The sequence below is a fragment of the Colias philodice genome, chromosome 11, assembly GCF_061535455.1.
Source record: "Colias philodice isolate Cphi_HAF_F1 chromosome 11, ilColPhil1 Martin Lab GWU primary, whole genome shotgun sequence".
NCBI lineage: Eukaryota > Metazoa > Arthropoda > Insecta > Lepidoptera > Pieridae > Colias > Colias philodice.
Window position 1 is genome coordinate 2,694,059 of NC_143096.1, and position 20,386 is coordinate 2,714,444.

The 20,386-nt window shown below is 35.5% G+C and overlaps 1 protein-coding gene across 2 annotated transcripts; it reads right to left on the bottom strand.

Moving 5' to 3' along the window:
- Nucleotides 1–9: 9 nt before the first annotated feature.
- Nucleotides 10–18,287, bottom strand: LOC149484404 (spermatogenesis associated 6-like protein). Of its 2 annotated transcripts, XM_089700585.1 has the most exons (7): nucleotides 18,040–18,287; nucleotides 17,721–17,904; nucleotides 17,337–17,506; nucleotides 12,632–12,801; nucleotides 12,171–12,305; nucleotides 1,016–1,153; nucleotides 10–441 (listed from the first exon to the last, which is right to left on the bottom strand). In XM_089700585.1, the coding sequence occupies exons 1-7, from the start codon at nucleotides 18,082–18,084 to the stop codon at nucleotides 252–254; spliced, it is 1,032 nt and encodes a 343-aa protein (XP_089556711.1). In that variant the 5' UTR covers nucleotides 18,085–18,287; the 3' UTR covers nucleotides 10–251. The 2 variants fall into 2 exon arrangements, with proteins under 2 accessions (XP_089556711.1, XP_089556710.1); XM_089700584.1 differs by lacking the exon at nucleotides 1,016–1,153 and having other exon boundaries at nucleotides 17–441.
- Nucleotides 18,288–20,386: the final 2,099 nt, after the last annotated feature.

Here is a 20,386-nt window from a genome sequence, read left to right on the forward strand (position 1 = left end):
TTAATATGTGCTTTATTTTTCCTTTCAATTGATCGGCCGAGTTAATAGAATAATACAATAATTAAATTCATTAAATAACATAACAATAAATTAATATGATTCATAACTATATACAATTTTCTATAATAATACAAAAACAGTCTTTAACTATTGCAATTACTTGTATACAGTGCATCAAAAGTCCTACAAAATGATTTTAAATATCAGCAAAGATTTATAATATAAAAAATATTTATGATTGTCTAATGGTATTAGCTATCAGAATGAAACAGTTCATGGTACCGTTTACAAATTTCACACAAGCAAGGCGATACTTTATAACTATATTTCTTCTTGTCTGAACATTTACTTTGTTGGTCGTGATCAATATATCGGCTTTCGAGTAAGAGCTTTTGAATCCTTTCGTCACTTGGCAGTGTCATCTCAGTATCCATGGATTGCCTTAAAATTTATGAATTGTACATTATATTTAGACAGGATAAATTAAACAAATAGATTGCATTTACACTTTACAGTAGACACATTTGACACAAAAAAAAAACAGATATTGCATCTGATAACTAACTAAATATATTAGGTAACTGGCAAATACGGTATAATTAGTATGTACAGTCTGACTATAAAAAAATGTAACTTCATAACTAACTAACATTATCTACGGGAAACAAATTGTACTAAGGTAACTTTAGAGGCACATTAGTTTATTAAAAGCGGAGCGTCATTCTCTATTGCTAGTTACCCCACACATAACAACACTAATTAACTTTTAACTCATCTTAAATACTTTATTATACATTAAACACCATTATTCTAACCACAAAACAATTTAAACACAGTCTAACTTTAAACCAGGGATCTGTTACTGTAAAGTTGTCTATGTGAAATACGACGAAACCAGATTACACAGAACCCACGCTTAAAGTTAAACCCTGTCTAAAGTTTTTTGTGGTAAGACAGTATATTTCCGACTTCTATCGACATTCAACATGTCTATACAAATAACCCATTCATTTACCGAGCGTTCTCCCAATCTCTATTGGTATTGGCCCCCCACACCACGTCACTTGTGTCCACATTGTACACGCTATACTGGCGACACGTGCGTCTTCGCGGCGTCGGACATTGGGACAGGGACACGCGGGATTTTAGCGGACTGGGGACCATTGTATTATTAATTATTGAAGTGAAACTTCTTTGGGCGCGCTTCTATATCGTAACGTCATGGAGTAAGGCGACGATTTTGGTATCTTTGAAACTTGCCAAAGAAGTTTCACTTCTGACACGTGTGCTAAGCACACACACTTTTTTTAATTATCATTTAGGTAGTGTTAATAGCGATGCATACAAATTACATAAGACACGTCACTGGTGTCCACATTGTACACGCTATACTGGCGACACGTGCGTCGCCGCGGCGTGGGACATTGGGACAGGGACACGCGGGACTTTAGCGGACTGGGGACGATTTTAGGATGATTGAGGATGTACTATGCTTAACTTATACAATATCTATACTAATATTAAAAAGCTGAAGAGTTTGTTTGAACGTGCTAATCTCAGGAAATACTGGTCCGATTTGAAGAATCCTTTCGGTGTTAGATAGCCCATTTATCGAGGAAGGCTGGCTATATATCATCACGCTAAGACCAACAGGAGCGGGGAGCGACCAACAATGCGGGTGAAACCGCGGAGCACAGCTAGTCTTTTATAAAAGAACAAGAATACGGCGTAAAAATTGTTTGATTTGTTTTTTCGCAAACTGTGTTCACAGTCTAGCTTCGCGCATCCCGAACATACCAAGACGCTTATTGTATGGAAATACAAAAACATAAAATGCGCACGTACATGGCAAAGGTTGGTGCATTGTCAGTCAAAGATGTACACCACAGAACATTAAAAACAAATAGAAGTGCTATAATGTCATAATTACTATGAAAACCAGTGTCGCCAAACCCACACATTTAAACCGATAGTTATACAGTACACTACAAGTAATCTATGCCTTTGATTGGACAGCTTAATTTGAGTAAAAACTGACTTAGGTTATAAATTCAGCATTTCAATATGTACACTAACGCACCATGTTACGGTTTATTTTAGTATAACATCCCTAGGTATATTAGCTGTTTTGTTTCTCATTGCACAGAAATTCCAGATTCGAAAACATTCAGCTACTCCACAACAGAGGGCATTAGTTTTCGATAGATATAACTTTGAACCTCAACACATAGAGATAAAGTTGAAATTTGTGTCACTCAACATTAATGACATTAACTTGATATTTATCTGATGCTATGCCCTGAGGGATGTCAGCCTTGTTATCGATAATTCACAAATAAATATTTTTTGTGTATTTTTTTTCTTTCTATTATATGAGTATAGTATAATGTGTCACATTTTGGAGTATGTTTATTACTACTAAGTACGTCTTTTTATATTATTATTATTAAATAAAAAACGGAATAGAATAGTATTAATCTATATTTACAAAATACAAACAGAAAATATGCATTATTTTAAATCTTGGAACTGCCGTAGGTTTGCTGTATCGGTGGCCTTTGTTAGACCGCTTAGTGCTGTTCGGCATCCAGTTAACTCGTCACGTTGCATTTATCCATTTCTCTTTAAAATTAGCCTCTTTGGGAAATCTATAAATAAATTGGACAAATGAAAGCTAAGGAAAAATAAAATAAAATTTAATATTTATAATGTTTGTCTTTTCTAAAGTATCGATACTGTCGATATGCGCCACAAGCATCACTAAAGCGACATTCGTTTGTTTATTGCAATAATATTCCAGAAAGTCTTGTTTGCTGTTCAATCTATAATAGTACTAATTTCTTACGGATTAAGGTTCATTTTGTCTAGATATTTGTATACAATTTTGACAAATTACAAGCGAAGTTATAACATAAAATATTATATGTAAAATAAATAATAGTTTAAAAAAACTAAAAAACACGCTTTTTATAGAAAACCGAAATAAAAAATAGAAAATAAATTTAAATGAATTTAAATTAAGAAAATAGTGTTAAAAATTTCAATGAATATAAATTAATAAGGGTATCATTTAAGCTATCACCAATTTAATTAGTTTTGTGTTTCTTAAATAATAGGGTTTGTCCTCAAAATAGTAGATCTGTCACCAAAATGTAGTCACCAAACAATGCAAAATCAGTTCCACAATAAATCACCTAAAATCCTGAGAAATAAGGTCTAGTACCAAATAAATGTTTTTGTATGTATTATAATAGGTGTGTCCTAATAAGTATTTAAGCAAATTAATTTAAAGAGATCACCAATAAATCATATTATGTTACTAGAAAATTGCATTAAGTTCAAATAAAAAATTAGGGTTGTCATCATCGTTTCAACCAAAAGATTCTGCTACTTAACTAGACTCCCAAGGTTCTAAATTTCCACTGGTAGTATAAATTATATTTAAATAAAAATTTTAGCAGAGTAGTAAATAAAACAATTAAAGTCAAAATAATCAATATTTATTGTTTAAAATAATTACCACTGAACAATCAGCGCTGGTTTAAAATAGCTGGCTTATGGCTAGCAGAATAGTAGATAAAACACTTAATTAAAGTTAAAATAATCAATATTTATTCTTAAAAATAATAACCACTGAATAATCAGCTTGTCGCGCCAATTTGTCTCCGCCCCTTTGATCATTTTTTCATTAAAATTATAAATTGATGTATTAAATTGGTAACGAATACTATTAATTTAATATCTGAACGAAATAAAATGTTACTACTGTACTGGTGACAAAATATCAAATAAAAAGGAGTCGCAGTCAGGGATCGATAATCGATTTATTTGGTGACAGATCTACCATTCTGAGCACAGAGCTATTATTTAAGTAACAAAACTGTTATTATAAGAACGAAGTTTATATTCATGTAATGCAATATAATTTTATTGGTTATTGAACTCTTATTTTACACATATATTAACATTAATTTGATAATTCATACCTGGGAACAATTTTTGTTTATCTGAGAACGAAAATATTTCGTGGTGATAGATCTATTTATTAGGTGATACAACTTGATGACAAATATAAATTTTGGTGATAGAAAATATAGTTCCCAATTAATAATAGTGTGAGTAAAAAAAAATATTTTATTTAAAAAAAAGCGTGGGGTGCTTCTTAAGATACTATCGAAATGATAATCACTCTACTCATATCTGCCAATAAAATATCTACATATAACCATTGACACCATGCATCCCACGCTTTTTTTTAAATAAAATAATTTTTTTTTACTCACACTATTATTAATTTATATTCATTGAAATTTTTAACACTATTTTCTTAATTTAAATTCATTTAAATTTATTTTCTATTTTTTAGTTCGGTTTTCTATAAAAAGCGTGTTTTTTAGTTTTTTTAAACTATTATTTATTTTCTACTTTTTAGTTTGGATTATTTATAATAGCTTGTTTTTTTTAATTTAAAACTATTGCACGACTCATGATGCGAAGCATCAGAGAGTGCTTTACGATCGAAAAATTTTTTTCGCCTTATTTTGGCAACTATTTTTAGTATTATAGCCTTGTTAGTTAAAGGAATCAAGATATTTTGCATATAACTATTGTCGAGATAACATATGATTTTTAATTTTTTTTTTAAACTATTAACTATTTGATTTGTAGAATTAAAATTCTCTTTAGTATACAAAAATTTGTCAATATTAGAGAAAACGGCTAAAGATAATTATTGGAAATAAAAATTAACATCGAGTCCTGGCTTATCGACTGTAGAGAAAAATTATAGAAAATTTTAATTATTTTCTTACTTTATCGACTATAGATGAAAATTATATAAATAAACAAAAAACATATTTTGCAAATTGAAAAATGGAATAATTTTATCAAATTAGTGTATTGTCATCGGTCCTCAATAAATCTCAAAAGTTTGAACGAAATCTGGCCGTTTAAAGTGGGTCAAAATCGCGCCCAAAGAAGTCGGTTACAAACAAACATAGAAAACGGCTAAAGATAATTTGTGTTGCGTGTTCGTGTTCGTGTTCGTGTTTGAGTTTGAGTTTGAGTTTGAGTTTGAGTTTGAGTTTGAGTTCGTGTTCGTGTTCGTGTTTGTGTTTGTATATGTTCACATTCATATTCACATTCACATTCACATTCACATTCACATTGTTCGTTGTTCGTTGTTCGTGTTCGTGTTCGTGTTCGTGTTCGTTGTTCGTTGTTCGTTGTTCGTGTTCGTGTTCGTTGTTCGTTGTTCGTTGTTCGTTGTTCGTTGTTCGTGGTTCGTTGTTCGTTGTTCGTTGTTCGTTGTTCGTTGTTCGTTGTTCGTTGTTCGTTGTTCGTTGTTCGTTGTTCGTTGTTCGTTGTTCGTTGTTCGTTGTTCGTTGTTCGTTGTTCGTTGTTCGTTGTTCGTTGTTCGTTGTTCGTTGTTCGTTGTTCGTTGTTCGTTGTTCGTTGTTCGTTGTTCGTTGTTCGTTGTTCGTTGTTCGATGTTCGTGTTCGTGTTCGTGTTCGTGTTCGTGTTCGTGTTCGTGTTCGTGTTTGTATATGTTCACATTCATATCCACATTCACATTCACATTCACATTCACATTCACATTCACCGTTGTTCGTGTTCGTGTTCGTGTTCGTGTTCGTTGTTCGTTGTTCGTTGTTCGTTGTTCGTTGTTCGTTGTTCGTTGTTCGTTGTTCGTTGTTCGTTGTTCGTTGTTCGTTGTTCGTTGTTCGTTGTTCGTTGTTCGTTGTTCGTTGTTCGTTGTTCGTTGTTCGTTGTTCGTTGTTCGTTGTTCGTTGTTCGTTGTTCGTTGTTCGTTGTTCGTTGTTCGTTGTTCGTTGTTCGTTGTTCGTTGTTCGTTGTTCGTTGTTCGTTGTTCGTTGTTGGTTGTTCGTTGTTCGTTGTTCGTTGTTCGTTGTTCGTTGTTCGATGTTCGTGTTCGTGTTCGTGTTCGTGTTCGTGTTCGTGTTCGTGTTCGTGTTCGTGTTCGTGTTCGTGTTCGTGTTCGTGTTTGTATATGTTCATATTCATATTCACATTCACATTCACATTCAAATTCACATTCACATTCACCGTTGTTCGTTGTTCGTTGTTCGTTGTTCGATGTTCGTGTTCGTGTTCGTGTTCGTGTTCGTGTTTGTATATGTTCACATTCATATTCACATTCATATTCACATTCACATTCACATTCACATTCACATTCACATTCACCGTTGTTCGTGTTCGTGTTCGTGTTCGTGTTCGTTGTTCGTTGTTCGTTGTTCGTTGTTCGTTGTTCGTTGTTCGTTGTTCGTTGTTCGTTGTTCGTTGTTCGTTGTTCGTTGTTCGTTGTTCGTTGTTCGTTGTTCGTTGTTCGTTGTTCGTTGTTCGTTGTTCGTTGTTCGTTGTTCGTTGTTCGTTGTTCGTTGTTCGTTGTTCGTTGTTCGTTGTTCGTTGTTCGTTGTTCGTTGTTCGTTGTTCGTTGTTCGATGTTCGTGTTCGTGTTCGTGTTCGTGTTCGTGTTCGTGTTCGTGTTCGTGTTTGTATATGTTCACATTCATATCCACATTCACATTCACATTCACATTCACATTCACATTCACATTCACATTCACCGTTGTTCGTGTTCGTGTTCGTGTTCGTTGTTCGTTGTTCGTTGTTCGTTGTTCGTTGTTCGTTGTTCGTTGTTCGTTGTTCGTTGTTCGTTGTTCGTTGTTCGTTGTTCGTTGTTCGTTGTCCGTTGTCCGTTGTCCGTTGTCCGTTGTCCGTTGTCCGTTGTCCGTTGTCCGTTGTCCGTTGTTCGTTGTTCGTTGTTCGTTGTTCGTTGTTCGTTGTTCGTTGTTCGTGTTTGTGTTTGTGTTCGAATTAAAATTCGAGTTTGTGTTTGAGTTCGTGTTCGTGTTCGTGTTCGTGTTCGTTGTTCGTTGTTCGTGTTCGTGTTCGTGTTCGTGATCGTTGTTCGTTGTTCGTTGTTCGTTGTTCGTTGTTCGTTGTTCGTTGTTCGTTGTTCGTTGTTCGTTGTTCGTTGTTCGTTGTTCGTTGTTCGTTGTTCGTTGTTCGTTGTTCGTTGTTCGTTGTTCGTTGTTCGTTGTTCGTTGTTCGTTGTTCGTTGTTCGTTGTTCGATGTTCGTGTTCGTGTTCGTGTTCGTGTTCGTGTTCGTGTTCGTGTTCGTGTTCGTGTTTGTATATGTTCACATTCATATCCACATTCACATTCACATTCACATTCACATTCACATTCACATTCACATTCACATTCACATTCACATTCACATTCACATTCACATTCACATTCACATTCACATTCACATTCACATTCACCGTTGTTCGTGTTCGTGTTCGTGTTCGTTGTTCGTTGTTCGTTGTTCGTTGTTCGTTGTTCGTTGTTCGTTGTTCGTTGTTCGTTGTTCGTTGTTCGTTGTTCGTTGTTCGTTGTTCGTTGTCCGTTGTCCGTTGTCCGTTGTCCGTTGTCCGTTGTCCGTTGTCCGTTGTCCGTTGTTCGTTGTTCGTTGTTCGTTGTTCGTTGTTCGTTGTTCGTTGTTCGTGTTTGTGTTTGTGTTCGAATTAAAATTCGAGTTTGTGTTTGAGTTCGTGTTCGTGTTCGTGTTCGTGTTCGTTGTTCGTTGTTCGTTGTTCGTGTTCGTGTTCGTGTTCGTGTTCGTGATCGTTGTTCGTTGTTCGTTGTTCGTTGTTCGTTGTTCGTTGTTCGTTGTTCGTTGTTCGTTGTTCGTTGTTCGTTGTTCGTTGTTCGTTGTTCGTTGTTCGTTGTTCGTTGTTCGTTGTTCGTTGTTCGTTGTTCGTTGTTCGTTGTTCGTTGTTCGTTGTTCGTTGTTCGTTGTTCGTTGTTCGTTGTTCGTTGTTCGTTGTTCGTGTTTGTGTTTGTGTTCGAATTAAAATTCGAGTTTGTGTTTGAGTTCGTGTTCGTGTTCGTGTTCGTTGTTCGTTGTTCGTGTTCGTGTTCGTGTTCGTTGTTCGTTGTTCGTTGTTCGTTGTTCGTTGTTCGTTGTTCGTTGTTCGTTGTTCGTTGTTCGTTGTTCGTTGTTCGTTGTTCGTTGTTCGTTGTTCGTTGTTCGTTGTTCGTTGTTCGTTGTTCGTTGTTCGTTGTTCGTTGTTCGTTGTTCGTTGTTCGTTGTTCGTTGTTCGTTGTTCGTTGTTCGTTGTTCGTTGTTCGATGTTCGTGTTCGTGTTCGTGTTCGTGTTCGTGTTCGTGTTCGTGTTCGTGTTCGTGTTTGTATATGTTCACATTCATATTCACATTCACATTCACATTCACATTCAAATTCACATTCACATTCACCGTTGTTCGTTGTTCGTTGTTCGTTGTTCGTTGTTCGTGTTCGTGTTCGTGTTCGTGTTCGTGTTCGTGTTCGTGTTCGTGTTTGTATATGTTCACATTCATATTCACATTCAAATTCACATTCACATTCACATTCACATTCACATTCACCGTTGTTCGTGTTCGTGTTCGTGTTCGTGTTCGTGTTCGTGTTCGTTGTTCGTTGTTCGTTGTTCGTTGTTCGTTGTTCGTTGTTCGTTGTTCGTTGTTCGTTGTTCGTTGTTCGTTGTTCGTTGTTCGTTGTTCGTTGTTCGTTGTTCGTTGTTCGTTGTTCGTTGTTCGTTGTTCGTTGTTCGTTGTTCGTTGTTCGTTGTTCGTTGTTCGTTGTTCGTTGTTCGTTGTTCGTTGTTCGTTGTTCGTTGTTCGTTGTTCGTTGTTCGTTGTTCGTTGTTCGTTGTTCGTTGTTCGTTGTTCGTTGTTCGTTGTTCGTTGTTCGTTGTTCGTTGTTCGTTGTTCGTGTTTGTGTTTGTGTTCGAATTAAAATTCGAGTTTGTGTTTGAGTTCGTGTTCGTGTTCGTGTTCGTGTTCGTGGTTCGTGGTTCGTTGTTCGATGTTCGTTGTTCGTTGTTCGTTGTTCGTTGTTCGTTGTTCGTTGTTCGTTGTTCGTTGTTCGTTGTTCGTTGTTCGTTGTTCGTTGTTCGTTGTTCGTTGTTCGTTGTTCGTTGTTCGTTGTTCGTTGTTCGTTGTTCGTTGTTCGTTGTTCGTTGTTCGTTGTTCGTTGTTCGTTGTTCGTTGTTCGTTGTTCGTTGTTCGTTGTTCGTTGTTCGTTGTTCGTGTTTGTGTTTGTGTTTGTGTTCAAATTAAAATTCGAGTTTGTGTTTGAGTTCGTGTTCGTGTTCGTGTTCGTGTTCGTGTTCGTGTTCGTTGTTCGTTGTTCGTTGTTCGTTGTTCGATGTTCGTCGTTCGTGTTCGTGTTTGTGTATGTTCACATTCATATTCACATTCACATTCACATTCACATTCACATTCACATTCACATTCACATTCACATTCACATTCACATTCACATTCACATTCACATTCACATTGTTCGTTGTTCGTTGTTCGTTGTTCGTTGTTCGTTGTTCGTTGTTCGTTGTTCGTTGTTCGTTGTTCGTTGTTCGTTGTTCGTGTTTGTGTTTGTGTTTGTGTTCGAATTAAAATTCGAGTTTGTGTTTGAGTTCGTGTTCGTGTTCGTGTTCGTGTTCGTTGTTCGTTGTTCGTTGTTAGTTGTTCGTTGTTCGTTGTTCGATGTTCGTTGTTCGTGTTCGTGTTTGTGTATGTTCACATTCATATTCACATTCACATTCACATTCACATTCAAATTCACATTCACATTGTTCGTTGTTCGTTGTTCGTGTTCGTGTTCGTGTTCGTGTTCGTGTTCGTGTTTGTGTTTGTGTATGTTCACATTCACATTCACATTCACATTCACATTCACATTGTTCGTTGTTCGTTTTTTCGTTGTTCGTTGTTCGTTGTTCGTTGTTCGTTGTTCGTTGTTCGTTGTTCTTTGTTCGATGTTCGTTGTTCGTGTTCGTGTTTGTGTATGTTCACATTCACATTCACATTCACATTCACATTCACATTGTTCGTTGTTCGTTGTTCGTGTTCGTGTTCGTTGTTCGTTGTTCGTTGTTCGTTGTTCGTGTTCGTGTTCGTGTTCGTTTTCGTGTTCGTGTTCGTGTTCGTGTTCGTTGTTCGTTGTTCGTTGTTCGTTGTTCGTTGTTCGTTGTTCATTGTTCGTTGTTCGTTGTTCGTTGTTCGTTGTTCGTTGTTCGTTGTTCGTTGTTCGTTGTTCGTTGTTCGTGTTTGTGTTTGTGTTCGAATTAAAATTCGAGTTTGTGTTTGAGTTCGTGTTCGTGTTCGTGTTCGTTGTTCGTTGTTCGTTGTTCGTTGTTCGTTGTTCGATGTTCGTCGTTCGTGTTCGTGTTTGTGTATGTTCACATTCATATTCACATTCACATTCACATTCACATTCACATTCACATTCACATTCACATTGTTCGTTGTTCGTTGTTCGTTGTTCGTTGTTCGTGTTCGTGTTCGTGTTCGTGTTCGTGTTCGTGTTCGTGTTCGTGTTCGTGTTCGTGTTCGTGTTCGTGTTCGTGTTCGTGTTTGTGTTTGTGTATGTTCACATTCACATTCACATTCACATTCACATTCACATTCACATTCACATTAACATTCACATTCACATTCACATTCACATTGTTCGTTGTTCGTTGTTCGTTTTTTCGTTGTTCGTTGTTCGTTGTTCGTTGTTCGTTGTTCTTTGTTCGATGTTCGTTGTTCGTGTTCGTGTTTGTGTATGTTCACATTCACATTCACATTCACATTGTTCGTTGTTCGTTGTTCGTTGTTCGTTGTTCGTTTTCATGTTCGCGTTTGTGTTTGTGTTTGTGTATGTTCACATTCACATTCACATTCACATTGTTCGTTGTTCGTTGTTCGTTGTTGGTTGTTCGTTGTTCGTTGTTCGTTGTTCGCTGTTCGCTGTTCGCTGTTCGTTGTTCGTTGTTCGATGTTCGTTGTTTGTGTTTGTGTTTGTGTATGTTCACATTCACATTCACATTCACATTGTTCGTTGTTCGTTGTTCGTTGTTCGTCGTGTTCGTCGTGTTTGTCGTGTTCGTGTTCGTGTTCGTGTTCGTGTTCGTCGTGTTCGTGTTCGTGTTCGTGTTCGTGTTCGTGTGTTTGTGTTCGTGTTCGTGTTCGTGTTCGTGTTCGTGTTCGTGTTCGTGTTCGTGTTCGTGTTCGTGTGTTTGTGTTTGGGTTTGTGTTCGTGTTTGAGTTAGAGTTTGTTTGAGTTTGAGTTTGAGCTTGAGTTCGTGTTCGTGTTCGTGTTCGTGTTTGTGTTCGTGTTCGAGTTCGTGTTCGTGTTATTGGAAATAAAAATTAACATCGAGTCCTACCTTATCGACTGTAGAAAAAAATTATAGAAAATTTTAATTATTTTCTTACCTTATCGACTATAGATGAAAATTATATAAATAATTAACAAAAATCATATTTTGCAAATTGAAAAATGGAATAATTTTATCAAATTAGTGTATTGTCATCGGTCCTCAATAAATCTACAAAGTTTGAACGAAATCTGGCCGTTTAAAGTGGGTCAAAATCGCGCCCAAAGAAGTCGGTTACAAACAAACATACAAACATACAGGTGAAGCTAATAAAAAGCGTGTAAAAACTAAAAAACACGCTTTTTGCAAATTGAAAAATGGAATAATTTTATCAAATTAGTGTATTGTCATCGGTCCTCAATAAATCTACAAAGTTTGAACGAAATCTGGCCGTTTAACGTGGGTCAAAATCGCGTCCAAAGAAGTCGGTTACAAACATACAGGTGAAGCTAATATAAAGCGTGTAAATAAATAAAAATAAGACTTACCGATGGTATGAAATGCCTCCATTGCTGATATTATTTCGTCTGCTATCATTTTTGCACTCTAATACCGAACAACACGTCCTAATTAATGAATAAATATGGAAAAAAGGTTTGACAGCTGACAACCGACCCGAATATTTTTCTGCGCACAACTGAGAGCAAGTTAGGTGATCTTACCTTACAAGTGACACGTGGGCCACGCCCACATCACACTTCTATCTACTTTACTGTTCTGTGATGTACACATTGAGTTTTATGAATTTATCAAACAGATAAATCGCATCCGGGATGTAATCATGTTAGTAGTTTTATTACACAATCTGTGTACAATAAACTATACGCTCTTTTAATCGTAGTACACTAAATTTGCGAACATGCACAAGACATTTTACTAGTGTCCACAAAACAGATAAACAGCACGTCCCAATTTGCCCTTGATTTTTTTTTGTATGTATTATAAATTGAAATATTATTTTGTCTGAATTACTTACTTGGGACATCGGCAGGACGCGTAAACTGAGGGATCATTGGCGTCAAGACTGCAACACGATCTCGATCTCGATCTAGATCCCCTTGAGCGAGACCTGGATCTTGAAGGCATTCTTCTGCTTTGATTGCATTTGATTCTGAAAATATAGTAGGAACGATTAAGGTAGCAAAAATATGTAGTCTAAAAAGAACAAATTTTTCAAAACGAAAAAAATAACGTAACTGCGGAAAAAGAATGAACGAATGAATGAACGATTGAACGAACTATTGAACGAACGATTGAACGAACGAATGAACGAGCGAACGATTGAACGATCGAATAATAAATGAACAACAAACAAACTAATTAATCCGTCAGTCCTCGGATCACAGACACAATAGAAAATCTATTGTGTCTCGGCCCGATCGGGCCGCTCGGTGGTCAATGGGTTAATTAATTTATAGGTATTTAAAAAACATTTACCTATGATATTGGGCTGAATGACAGACCTGCTTCTGCCTAGCAAATTCTGCATCCATAGGATTGCAGTTGCATGCCTTAACCTTAGTTGTATTGTATAAATTACAAGCCTGGTTCCAAACTTCATCTATTCTCACTTTTGTAGCAATTTCGATTTTAGGTGACAAAATACCCTGTAAATGATGATGATCGTTGGTTATTCATAAATTTGACTGATCGATTTGACTGTAAACACTAATTAGTTACCTTTATTGATCGTATTCTTATTATTTTTGGAAAAAAGACAAATCAAGCTAACCACTAGTAAACACTATTAGTACGAGATCTACTCACTCGTAAACAGGATTAGTACATTCATCGTTTTTTGCTAAAACCAAAATTTTATGTAACTACGAGAATATATATACATTATATATATGTATTGACTAGGTTTCCATTCCAAATTTGGCCGCAAGCATTTTTAATTAAAAATTTTCTTATCGATAATTCATAAAAAAATTCACTTGTAAATTTCTGAAAAAAAAAAAAAACTATGAAGGCACTAATACTGTTGTGGGATCTTAGACTATATCTAGAGTTTAAACACATATCTTTTAAGACATCTAACTATTTGAAAGAAAGAAAGAAGAAAGAAAGAAAGAAAGATCATATTTCAAGCAGCTATTTAATTTAGTTGAATGAATGAATGAATGAATGAATGAAAAATTATTTATTGCACACACATACAGGATTACAACAGAAGAGCGATAAAAGTTAAAACATGTACAGAGGGCGGTCTTATCGCTGTAAGCGATTTCTGCCAGACAACCCGCAAAACCATAAGGATAACATAATTTTATGGTGAAGGTGCAATTACAATTGGGTACATTTTGCTTAAAATTGAACAAAATCTATAAATAATTATTACGTAAATAATAAATATATAAATAAATACATAATAACTTATATACATAATATAATAACTTATTACATAAATACATATATATACATACATATATACATTCATATATATACCTACACATATACATATTATACGAAATTAAAGAAGGACCCATAAGAAATACTCAACATCCATGTGATGATATATATATTATATAAATTATAGGCAAGGAATAACTTGAAATATATAATAAAGTAGGTATAAATTATAATGTGTTACGAAGCTGGTTGCGAGAAATATTGTTTTAATGCATTTTTGAAAACATTAATTGATTGAGCACGCCTTTTCACACACACCGATTCTGGAATAGAATTCCAAAGATTGATTGCAGACACAGTGAAGGAAGAATGGAAGAAATTGGATCTGTGGGAAGGGACACTTAAGGTGAGTAGATTAGAGGAACGGAGAGTAAGGCTATTTTCACCCAGGAATTTAAAATTTTGTTTCAGGTAAAATGGGGTTTTGGGATCAAATAGAATTTTGTACAATAAATGCAGGATATGAGCATTCCGGCGGATGCGGATGGGAGGCCACTTGAGCTTGGCTCGGAATTCGGACACATGGTCATATTTTCGCAGTCCAAATACGTAACGTATACATACGTATTGGAGTCGCTCAAGGGAATCAAGTTGTTGTTCGGAGAGGTCAGGGTAGGAAATGTCAGCATAATCCAGGATAGGAAGGAGTAAAGTCTCAGCAAGCGATACCCTTGTAGGAATGGGCAGAAAATTGCGCAATCGACGAATGGAACCTACAGCGCCATACATTTTTTTCCGCAACGTCTCTATTTGCACATTCCAAGACAAGTTCAAATCAAGCAGAAGCCCGAGATTTATGACCGACTCGCTGAACGGAATGTGCGATCCACAAAGAATTAGCTTTGGTAAGCTGTTCCAGTCTAGCTTGGCAGTCATTTTGCGGCTACCAATTATGATAGCTTGAGTCTTAGATGGGTTAACAGTTAGACCGAAATTGTGGGACCAGGTAGTGATATTGTCTAGATCAACATTTGTTCTTTGTATAGCTTCTGAAATTCCCGAGATGGTTGTATGTGAGTAAATTTGCAAATCATCTGCATACATATGGTAGGGAGAAGTTAAATTTGAGGAAATTGAGTCAATAAATATTTAGAAAAAGATTGGCGACAACACGCTACCTTGAGGGACACCGGTCCTTAAGTCACACCAAGACGACAGAACGTCATCAACTTTAATACGTTGCCGGCGCCCCTGAAAAAAGCTACGGAACCATTCAATAGCCGCCGATGAAATGTTAAGAGAAGCAAGCAAACCCAGCAAAATGTCATGATCAACCGAGTTAAATGCGTTACTGAAATCTAATAACGTAAGAATTGTGAGCTGCTTGTTGTCCATTGCTTGGCGGATATCGTCAGTGACTTTAATGAGAGCAGTGGTCGTGCTATGGCCTGGACGGAATCCGGATTGGAAGGGATTGAATAAGTTCTGTTTATTCAGAAATGAACGTAACTGTTGTTCAACAAGGCGTTCTAGGATTTTAGAAAGGAAAGGCAGTATTGATATAGGACGGTACTCATGGAAAGCTGAAGGGTTGGTTTTTTTTGGGAAGCGGGATAATGAAGGCTTCCTTCCAAGCTTTGGGAAATGTGCGAGAGGATATGGATATGTTAAGGATGTGAGTTAAGATAGGGGCTACAACTTCAAGGATAGGGACAATCATATCACGACCAATACAGTCACTACCGATGGCTTTCGAAGAAATGGACACGATGCTTCTCTTAACATTATCGACAGCGAATTGACTAAAATTAAACGGTAATAGGTTCGGGACCGGTTTTGATGAAAGATGGCTTAGTGTCTGAGATTTGGCATTTGCATCTACACTAACTGCAGCATTGGTGAAAAAGTTGTTTAATAAATCAATATTTGTATTAGTACTGCTGCAGCTGGCTTAAGACGATTTGCCAATCCCTAATGATCTCAGAAATTTCCAAACCTTTGCGGGCTCACCGTTCTCAATCGTTTTATGGATGTAACGTTGTTGTGCATCCCTACACATAGTATTACAGCGATTGCGAATTACCTTGTACCGTTCTCTATTGATATCGGAGTTGTCAGTCCGCAGTTTTGCTTTAGCACGATTTTTCTTATTTAATGCAGATTTAATGTCGTCAGTTAGCCAAGGTGCGGGAAGGTGCTTTAGTTTAACTGGGCGTAGCGGTGCATGCTTGTCATAAAGTTGAACAATAAGCGAGTTGAACAGATCAACTTTTTCATCTACCGACGAAGCGTTAACTACGACTGACCAATCTGTTTGTTCCGCATCGAAGCAAAGCAATTCTCTGTTCAAACCCCCAAAGTTTCGCTGCATAATGACTTTACGTTTGGGTTTAGGAGGGCGGATGTTATAGGAAAGGAATAACAAGTCGTGGCAAGAGAATCCGTCTGCAGGAAATTGCCCAGACTTCAAGACATGATCAGGGGAGGAAACTATGATGAGGTCAAGAAGGGAAGGAGCTGAATTTGGAGAGTGGTGAGTTGGATTTAATGGAGGAAGATGGAAATTATAAGAGTTAATGATGGAAAGTAGTTTTTTCGAACGATGATCATTCTTTAAAAGGCAGGTGTTAAAATCGCCCATAAAAATGACATGATCATAGGAAGGAGTAAATTTTTCAAGGAGAAGGTCAAAGGAAGGGAAGAAGTTCAAAGTAAGGTCATGGCTGTAAAAAACACCGAGCAGGATTTTGGAATGGGAAAGGGAAATCTCAAGAAGAAGATGCTCAGCCTCATCATGCGATGGGGGTTGGGGAGAGGCGCTTATTAAAGTGAATGGAATGTGTGAACGTAGGTAAATAGCAACCCCACCACCACCCCTGCCAAGGCGATCATTTCTGATGAGTTGAAAACCGGGAAGGGAGTAAGAGATAGAGGGGAGACAAGGTTTCAACCAGGATTCGGAAATGAGAATGGCATGGAGCTCAGGGCCTGTAGACAAAGTAACAATTACAAAACGATAACGAAGTTAGAAATCGCAAAAATGTATGGGATTGACATACGCCGCGTTAGATCACGTGGTCTATCTAATGTCAATCCCATACATTTTTGCGATTTCTAACTTCGTTATCGTTTTGTATTTGTTACTTTGTCTAAGGCCCCTGGACAATCAAAGGAAGCAAGGAATGCTCTGAGCATTTATATGTACGACATTAAAGTGTTTTTTGGAATTGGAAAAAGTAGAGGATAATGCTGTATTTAGCGAAAAAGGAGAAGTACTGTGGTAACTGCAATCAGTGCTGGACTCAGAAGAGCTGAGAGATTCAAAACTGGCAAGACTGCTCATACTATTATTAAGAGACATTTTAATATTTATGTGTAATGATGATAAATAATTAAATAAGTAAATAAATAAATAAATAAATAAATATAGTTATTAATATATATTACTATAATATATAAGTAAATATAATATATATATATATAGCTTCAATAATAATAATAAATAAATAATAATACAATAAAATAGCTACAAAATTTTACCTATAAAATACAACAACAATTATACAAAAGTTGCACCATCCAGCGTATAACAATAAAAGATCAAAAAAAAAAACAAGCATAAATTAAAACAGTCGTTATAATTAAACTTTAACATAAATTAAAGTAGAATAATTATAAAGTAAAATATACAGATGGCAATATTTAGTTAATGACTTGAATGAATGAGCTTATTTTAGTTTGAGTTCAAGTTTAACTAATGCATATTTAATTTTCAACCATATAACATTACCGGAAAGTCCTTAGACCTTCTCATGAGCAAGTCTACTCCATCCGTTGAACACATATTTGGAGGGAACAGGACATCATTGAGAGCACCAAGGTATTGAGCGAGGATGACACACTCATTTCTCGCACAATCTTCACACCATTGCACTAGTTCACAGTATATTGTTTCATCTTCTGTAATAGGAAAAAAATTAGGGGTAAAAAAGTGGTAATATTGTTACATTCATAATCTACATTTACGTATAATATTTATTATAATTTTAATTGAAGACTAAAGTTCATTTTAATATGAATTTTCTATGTAGGTATGTAGTTACCTATATCCTACCTAATAGTGATTAAAATGTTTCAGCAATATGAATATTGAAATATGTGTTTTGTTTCTTACTTAATAAACAGCAGATATTGTTAAGTGCACAACTTTCTTGGAATCTCTTCCTGAAGTAGAAAACATCTCTAAACATCAGTGGGAATAAGGGAGGTAGAAGACAGGTTTGATAACTGGTTCCCAATGCAAATACTGTGAGGGAAACACGGCCATCCTGGCAGAGCCACACCCCTGGACATGATACCTGAAATAAATATATAAAAATTAGTGCGCGCTTAGTTCAAATTTTATATTAATGCAAAATCGATTCAAAACTATTTCTAATCGTTTTCTTTGAAGTATTTACAATATTTGTAGGAATATATTATGATCTATTTACCTTCTGAACATCTATTTCAATAGTTAATTCAATAACTTTAGGCATTTTCGGGAGTCATATCGCTCGTGTAGTTTTCCTATTTTATCACGCACATATTGTACACGTTTGCACTGGTGATTTAACTAAGTATCAGTGATAAATTAAATACGAATTATTTGTGATAGTTTTCTGAGTACCAAGCTATAAAATTAAGTTAATATTTCAAAAACATTAAGATGAATAAATTTGAAATTTGAATTTGACAGAAACTTATCATTCATCTGTCATATTTTGTTTGCAAAACTTGCAGTTCTCAGAACAAAGAATCCTATGATCGTTGTTCAGAGTTGCAGTTGGACTGAATTGCCATTTGTTAAATGATAATTGAAAGCAATGATTTCATTGGTAAAAATGTAATTACTGTAGTCAGCGAGGTAGTCAGCAAGTAAGTAGTAGGTACCATATATAGTTCCATGTAGGTACCTATATCGTTAGGATCTTGGTAGGATCATAAAAAAATGTTTTCTGGTGTGGTTGCTATGACAACTATTCCCACAGAATATAATATTCAGAGTATATTCTGTGGAAAATATAATATATTTTAAATACCCCTCTAATTAGTAATTTGTGATCACAACGGACCATACACGGACGGACTCCTTGCAACTTGCAAGCTTAGAGTATATATTACAATAGTATAGAGCGCGTGTATTGCACAAATTGCTCAGTGCACATCGTAGGCAGATGAGCTATAGATATTATATAGATGTGTGTGTGACAAATAGGGATGGGTAGTGTTGAACTATCGATAAGTTATGTAAATAAATATGTATCACAAGTAAATTTTATGTTCAATAAGTTATTAAAGGAAAATTAATATATGAATAAAGTATAAATATGTAATTTTAAATTTGTTTACCAACTGAATAAAGTTTGTTTATTCCATTTGAATATTTCTTGTATTAATTATAAGTACTTTAAAAAAATATGTTTAGTTGAAACACAGAGTTGAAATATCAGAAAAACGTGAGTACTTTTTAAATAATAAAGTTAATAAAAATAAAAGATCGGGTTTAGTGCTATTTCTCTAAAAATAAATCAAACAATAATAATAATGTTTTAAAAATGTTAAATAAAAATAAAAAGTAATTAATAATTTAAAATGATAATATAATAAATAATATTAATAATTTTTTTATTTAATTTTATCCATTCTACTATCAAAATCTTCAAAATCAATTTATCGGTTCAGAAAATATATCGTAACATTACATACTTTACATTTACACTAAAGTCCGGTCGCGGAGCAGGAAGAATTTCGTACATTAACCTGTTATTACCTGTCACTGTCACTCCCTTGTAAAAATAATGTGTCTTGCTCGCACAGGTGCAATGACCGCCGTCCTTAGGGATTGTAAACCTTAACCTGAGAGCGTAAGGTTTGTGTTTGCTTGATTGGTGTCAGGTGTTTAATTATGATTTTGTGAATTCAAAATTTATAAGAATAAACCTCAAACTCTTTATGTCCAATCAAAATCCGCCTAAGTCGAAATCGTGTGTTAGACTAACGTATTTCTGTAATATTGTACATAGTAAATTATTTTTTGAAAAATAAGGTCATAAAGAAGTTTCACTTCTTATGTGTGTACACGCACACTTTTTTTATATAATATATCGTGGTTATTGAAAAAGTTAAAATGTAACTAACTAATAAGTATTGTAAATGAATAAAGGACATTTATTTAATAAATTAGTAAAAAACAATTTCTCCTCCAAATATTTCATGTAAACTGCACTTCATTCAAAAATGTTTGTGACCACTGTCAGTAGGTAAAGAGGTCATTGTACGAAATTCTTTCTGCTCCGCGACCGGACTTTATAAGTAATACATTCGCATTCATAATATGTATTAGAAAGTGTATCATACAAAACACATCACAAATTTATTTATAAGAAATTTTTAAAAGAGGTTTAATTTTAAATTTAAATAAATAATTTGTTAAAATATAGTTCTTCTAGTAAACTTTATATCGAGTACAGCGTTGGTCAGGTCACATCACTACGATCACGTGGCGGCAGTGAGGCGCGCCAGCGAGCCCGCGCGTGTCCGCCTCTCACCTCCCCTTCACCCCCGCGATGCTTAATTTATTTTCATAAAAATAAGTATAACAATCGACTTACTGATGAAATGTGATACTGGATTTCAATTTTGTGTATTTTCTAGTATCGTTTTTGCAAGATAGAACTGCACATTTCACCATGTTTATTCGTAAATATGAAAAAATTCCAGAGCAACGCACTTCGACAGCACTCAACCACGACTACGAGCGCTCGCGGCGGGAACGTCGTGTTGTTCCCACCTGTGCCT

Excerpts from the sequence above, each read along its gene's own strand:
- LOC149484404 (XM_089700585.1), bottom strand. The coding sequence starts at position 18,084 with ATGCCTAAAGTTATTGAATTAACTATTGAAATAGATGTTCAGAAG. Across the intron at positions 17,905-18,039 it reads TTGAAATAGATGTTCAGAAG|GTATCATGTCCAGGGGTGTG; the intron begins GTAAATAGATCA and ends TATTTATTTCAG. Across the intron at positions 12,306-12,631 it reads CATTCAGCCCAATATCATAG|AATCAAATGCAATCAAAGCA; the intron begins GTAAATGTTTTT and ends CTATATTTTCAG.